We start from the raw sequence: 6,441 nt of genomic DNA on the forward strand, positions 1-6,441 counted from the left end.
ATCAAGCGTACGCCTCTCTTTCAGATGTGAAATCTATAAATCGCAAATAATCTTGACCTTGCGCGCAGTTGAATGGTTTTAGTTCTCCGCGTTGTAAACGACACCTAATTAATGTCATTTACATATAAAAGATCACTAGTCATTGTCCATATTCTTTAATTTAGTATGGTGAGCTGCAAGAATAGCGTAGATTTCCAAAAACCTGCAGTAATCTAACAAGGAAAAGTTTTTACGTCTGCTCAGACCCTGATGTGGCGGTAATAACTTTTCCACGTCAAAGACCGTTTTTATAAATATGAGCGTTTGCCGTGGATTTAAGCGTATGCAAGCTTTATAAATGAGGCCCCTGAAGTGTAAGATAAATAGTTTAATTATAATTGAATTGAATGATTTAATTATCTATTAAGGTAAAAACACACTCACAGCAGTGTTCTTTCTTCTTCTTCTTCTTCTTTTTTTTTTTTGTAATTCACTGGCAAGGAAACATAACAAAGCATTATAAATGTATATTCAGTTTTTTTTTAATGAAAAGATGAAAAACTTTACTAGATTCACGATGTTGATAACCTGCTTAAAACTTCTAGATCTTTGGTCTGAAAATGAGACCACAAGGATTAACAAGTACAATATTTATTCATCCACAAACTGAAAAAAAAAAAAGAAAAAGTAAAAAGAAGACTCGCGACTAGCTCAAAGTCTCCACCCACCCTTATATTTATACCGTGTTTAACCAGTGAGAGCTCAATGATCGTCTTCATCATGACCATCATCATCTCTCTGCTCCTGCTGGTCTCTCTGCTGCCACACCTGACCTTAACTGGTGAGATTGATTGACCGAACTGCATGTTGATTCATCATTAAAAGATATCAGTATGTTCTCAGCATCTTTGCTGATGCCTCATAAAGATGTTTCTTGTGGGCTGAATAAGTTGACTGACAGCACTCTCTCTCTCTCTCTCAGATCATGTGAATGTGGGTATAGTGAATGGCAAGGAAGCCAAACCTCACTCCAGACCTTACATGGTTTCTCTTCAGAAAGAAAAGAATCATACCTGCGGTGGATTCCTCATTTCTGATCAGTTTGTCTTGACTGCTGCACATTGTCAAAAAGAAGAATTTTGTTTATTCTAAACTGAAATAATGAATGATTATTATGTTTTTTAGATTAAATCACAGTAGTATATAGTTTACAGACTTTTGTTATCAAATCAGTATGTTCAATATGCTTTAAAAAAGAATGCATAAACTGTGAGAAATAATACTACTTTCTTTCAAAAGAAATGAAATAATAACAGCTGTGGTTGGTGCACATGACCTAAAAAATGAGAATGAAGGTTCAGTCCGCATTGGAGTCAAGTCTTACTTCAAACATCCAGACTTTTCCCTTCTTTTGAAACGGAATGACATTATGCTTTTGAAGGTAAATATCTACACTTGTTCCGGAAAGTGCAGAAAAAAAAAAACATAATCAAAACAATAAAATAAATAAAAAATAAAAAATGCACCTTCAGGGCTTCTGTACTAACTTCATAGTAAACTGAGAAAATGATGTAAGTGGTTCCCTTTCGAAAAGGAACTCACACTGCGTCTCCTAGAGGGCGCTATGGGGGAATGCCTCTGCCATTACCGTGTATCTGAAGAATGAGTCTAAACATGACAGTGAACTTGACACTGGCATGTGGCAGACTATGATGTCATCATTGGTGCGAAAAGCTTAGATCTGCCATGGAAGCGTAAGAAGTGCGAGATCCCTTGTAGATGCCTCGATGAATGGAGGAGGCATGAAAACAGAGGGAAAAGAAAAGATCTTAGGGAGATCCAGAGTAATCGCACTGAGCCCCCCATCTCAAGAAGAGAATAAAGTTGAATAAAGTCTTTATTTGTTTTGTTTTTGCACACAAAAATATTTTTGGCGCTTCATAAAATTAAGGTTGAACCACTGCAGTCACATCAACTGTTTTAACGATGTCTTAGGGTGCTTTCACACCTGCCTCATTTAGTTCGGTTGAATCGTACCAGAGTTCGTTTCCCCCTTTGGTGCGGTTCGTTTGGGCAGGTGTGAAAGCAGCAATCGCACTCGGGTGCGCACCAAAAGCGGACCAAACAAGCGTACCGAGACCTGCTTGAAAAGGTGATCTCGGTACGCTTTCAAACAAACTCTGGAGCGGTTCGCTTGAGATGTGAAAGCAATCCGACCCAGAACCAAATGATGTCATAATTCATAACGGGAAATTTGATATAAAAAGCGGTAGTGTCTGATTCTGTGAGTGAGCACATTATTTACCATAGCTGAAAACCAATGAGCGCCTCTGTTGTGTATTTGCACTTCTCCGTGCGAGAATGCTGTCCCGACAAAGCCTTTCCCCGCTCTGCTTCATTATAAAATGTATATGGTCTCTATCTCGACACACTGACAACAGTTCGCCTACTACTAGACAGCGCTGGGAAACCAGAGAAGAGAAAGAGAGAGAGCGCGTTTGAATTTGCCGCAGCATTAATATATGTAGTATAATTTAAAAGCGGGAAAGACGGCTACATTTATAAAGTGTTTGCGTGTGTCTCGACAGTTACAAATAAAGCCACAATAAACTCATGGAGCGAACTTGTCAATCATTATTTTGATGGATGACGCAGAGAAAATTCTGACCAATAAGAGGACAGTTTTACTCGCATGTGACTTGCCTAACGCATTTTGGTACGCTTTGAAATGTTGCTATGTGAAAGCGAACCGAACCAAGAAAAAAAAGCAACATTGTAACAAATTTAGTCCCTGTTTCGGAACAAAACAAGCGATCCATAGGTGTGAAAACACCCTTAAGTACCTTTCTGAACCTTGAAAGTGATTATATTGCTGTCTATGAACTAGTCATTTTCCTCTCAGATTTCATCAAAAAATATCTTAATGTGTGTTCTGAAGATGAACAAAGGTCTTACAGTTGTGGAATGACATGAGGGTGAATAATCAATGACAGAAATTTCATTTTTGGGTGAACTAACCCTTTAAGACCGGTCTCAAGGCCAATACCGGTCTTGAATACTACAATACTAAATTAAACCATTTTCTCCAGTTGTTCTAACATGGATATAGCTAGGCTTCCTCTCTCCAGAGAGTCGTTATTATGAGGCCTCCATCTTCCGAGCTAAGCCTAGGGTTAAATTGTCAGGCTCTCTTTAGTCTCCTTGGTCACTGCTATGGAACTGGAGTGTTGTTAATCCTCCTCTCGCATAGAGAGTTGATCTGTTAGAGGCCTCCATTCCTCAGAGCTCCGCCTCTTATTGTGTAAGGCTGCTAGCCCTGTTATATAGCTACTTTAACAGGCATAGGATGTGGTGTTTTCAACCTGTGAGCTCAGCTATAGGCCTGCTCCCTTGATCTCCACTAGGGCAGCATTTCCAAGTTGTAGGCTTTCTGTGAGCCTCTTTGCAAGATATCCTGAGCATGGGGCATAGTTAGGTCTCCTCTCCGCTCTAAGAGCTTGGCTAGGTGGTAGGTGAGCTAGGTTGTTAAGCTCTCTGGGAGCCTCCATGGCTGCTGACCTTAGTGTGGAGTGTTATTAGGCCTCCTCTCATTATGAGAGTTGTTGTTTTTGAGGCCTCCACTCTGCGGAGCTTCGTGGGCCAGTCAGTTTGAGTTATAGCTCTTTTCTCTCTAAAAAAGTTCTGTGTGATAGGCTCTGTGAGCCACCTTGGGAGCTGGCTTGGATGTGAACGTAGTAGGCATCATCCCGCAGGAGTCATCCTGTTGAGGCCTCCGTTCCTGAGAAGCTCTGGTCTATGATCGCGTTACTGGTGTGCAACTTAGGGATGAGGATTCCTTTGAGCCTTTGACTTAGCTCAGCCAATAGGACACTCACCCCTTCAGCATGGCGGCGTAAGTAGTTTGTTTTCCATAGCGCCCTCTAAAGGATGCATCGTGTGTTCTGTCTCAGGATAACCATGTAACCATGGTTCCCTGAGAATAGGGAACGAGACTCTGCATCCCTTTGCCATGTCAAGTTCATTGTCGTTTTTAGACTCATTGTTCAGACACCAGTCATGCCAGAATCATTCCCCCATATAGCGCCCTCTAGGGGTCGCAGCATCTTGTTCCCTATTCTCAGAGAACCATGGTTACATGCGTAACCCAATACATTTAATCTTATGGAAGATGATTAAATATGTTTGTTAATTATTGAATACTTTTGAATTACAGCTAGAGAAAAAAGTCAAACCAAGCAAACATGTAAATTGGATATCATTACCAAAGAAAGAATCCATCAAAAAAACAGACTCTGATTGTAGTGTTGCAGGCTGGGGATGTCTGTACATTACTGGTCCAAAGAGTGATTGTCTTATGGAGGCCAATGTGAAGATAATGGATAATGCAACATGTAAAAAAAAATGGGGAAAAAGCTACTCAGTCTCACAGATGATGTGTGCACATGGCCACGGTGGATCTTGCAAAGTATGTAATCATTTTATGAACTGAGTTTTAATTGTGATATGGCATTTTAGTGACATGTTGATCTGTGTTTCTTAACAGGAGGATTCAGGAGGTCCTTTGGTTTGTAATAACACTGCTGTTGGTGTCACATCCTTTGGTGACCCTCTTCAGTGTAATTCACCTAAGTATCCTAATGTGTATACTAAGATTTCAAAATATATTAAATGGATCCATAAAAAAATGAGAAATGTTACGGTGGGGAAAAGGAAGAAAAGTTTTTCCTGAATTCTTCCAAAAACTTTTTTTTTTCCAATAAAAGTATCACATGGCAAGCATCAATCAGTCAAAGTGTCTTCATTTTTCACAAACATATACATTATTATTACAATATTACATGGTGGGCACTAAAGTCACTTCACATTTGCAAGTACGGCTCATATTGTTTGGGCAAAGACAGAAATCTCCAAAACTGGAATAACTTTGTAAAGTGAGGTTCTTTAGTTAAAAATTTTTTTTTAACAGAATGGTCAGGCTAAAATACAAAAAATATATATTTATTATACATATGTGGTCTCAAAGCAATTTATTTTTTATATATAATTCCAGTCAGTTATTCTGCTTACAGGCCCTACCACATTTACTGCACTTCAAGACATTTCAGTGTTTTATTCTAAGGCATGTTCATGTTTTTGTCCTTAAAATGCTCTTGTGTGGAACTCGAGTAGAACTTTCTGACACATTCTGTCCCAATCTTCCATTGCTAATTTCAAAACATCATCACCATTACTAGCAATGGAAATGGCTAAAGCCATTGACATGCAGTTATGAGAGAGAGAGAGATTAGCTTGTGTAAATTGCCTGAATTTTTGAGGCAAGTTCAGCAGAAGCATCCTAACAGCGATGTTATTACCTCAATTTAATCGATAAAATACCATGGGCAGCACTTATACTTTTCTGTGCATGAGTCTTTATACTGTATTTGTGCATGTGGGTTGGAGAGCGAGCAGGACAACTAGATAGATTGGGCTGTTTATAGATAACTTCATTTAAAAATGTTAATAGTGATTTTTATCCTGTTTGTCATGTTTATTTGCTTGATCAGTGCCTTTTTTGATTCTTTTTTTAGGCTGCAAAGCTCTTGTGAATAACCTAAATCATTTGGCGAACTGATGTGGAACTGTAATGTTCAAGACTTGGCTGGAGCCTGGAACTACTTTAGCCAGTTATAAAAAAAATAAAATAAAAAAAAACAGCATAGAATGTCAGCCAATCAGAATCAAGCATATTAGAGAGTGATTAAGTTGTTTTTTTGTTGTTGTTGTTGTTGTTGTTTAGAATGTTTAAATTGTATGTGCTGATTAAGACTTATAGCAGCATGTCATTCAGCCATTATGACATAACCAAGTTCTAAGGAGAAATCTGTCTGTGTTGGATTGTACCTGTATATCCTGCATCAAAATTACAGATCTTGGCCTTTTTGTAATTATATTGTACTTTTAAGAGCAGCAAACTGCAGTTCTTCAAGTTCCATTTTATTAAGTATAGGGGAGAGCAGGGCACAACCCAACACTTTTTTGAGTTTGTTTAAATCTACTTGGGGTTCAGAGAATTTATTTTGTTCCACATTAATTTCACACATGTCTGGTACAGATATGTGGCTTTGTTTCATTAATACAGCGTACACTTTTTTCTTTATTTACCCCAAAAGAAGGGAAGTGAAATGTGACAACATGCCCCATAGGGTGGGCACATTGTAACATGTGATGGGGACTTGTTGTAACATGACCATATGACAGCTTAAAATGTTTTCTGATTTAATGAAAAAAATATACATGACAAACTAAAATATTTCGTCAATAAAAGACCTTTTTTCATATAAAATAATAACATTTTTAGAAATTCTTTGTTTTGCTGTACACAAAGAAAGATATTTGGTAGAATGTTAGTTGACTACCGTAGTAGGAAAAATAAATACTATGGTAATCAATGGGGGGTGAGATCTGTTTGGTTACTTACAT

At 38.2% G+C, this 6,441-nt stretch overlaps 1 protein-coding gene across 1 annotated transcript; it reads left to right on the forward strand.

Annotated features, from left to right (window-relative positions):
• Positions 1-759: 759 nt before the first annotated feature.
• LOC125263763 (mast cell protease 4-like) lies at positions 760-4,909 on the forward strand. The gene is made up of 5 exons (XM_048182943.1): positions 760-820; positions 962-1,117; positions 1,290-1,420; positions 4,193-4,444; positions 4,523-4,909. Exons 1-5 carry the CDS (start codon positions 760-762, stop codon positions 4,706-4,708), a joined length of 786 nt encoding a protein of 261 aa, XP_048038900.1. The 3' UTR covers positions 4,709-4,909.
• Positions 4,910-6,441: the final 1,532 nt, after the last annotated feature.

This window comes from Megalobrama amblycephala, linkage group LG2 (assembly GCF_018812025.1).
Source record: "Megalobrama amblycephala isolate DHTTF-2021 linkage group LG2, ASM1881202v1, whole genome shotgun sequence".
NCBI lineage: Eukaryota > Metazoa > Chordata > Actinopteri > Cypriniformes > Xenocyprididae > Megalobrama > Megalobrama amblycephala.

Excerpts from the sequence above, each read along its gene's own strand:
- LOC125263763 (XM_048182943.1), top strand. The coding sequence starts at position 760 with ATGACCATCATCATCTCTCTGCTCCTGCTGGTCTCTCTGCTGCCACAC. Across the intron at positions 1,118-1,289 it reads ACATTGTCAAAAAGAAGAAT|TAACAGCTGTGGTTGGTGCA; the intron begins TTTGTTTATTCT and ends GAAATGAAATAA. Across the intron at positions 4,445-4,522 it reads GCCACGGTGGATCTTGCAAA|GAGGATTCAGGAGGTCCTTT; the intron begins GTATGTAATCAT and ends GTTTCTTAACAG.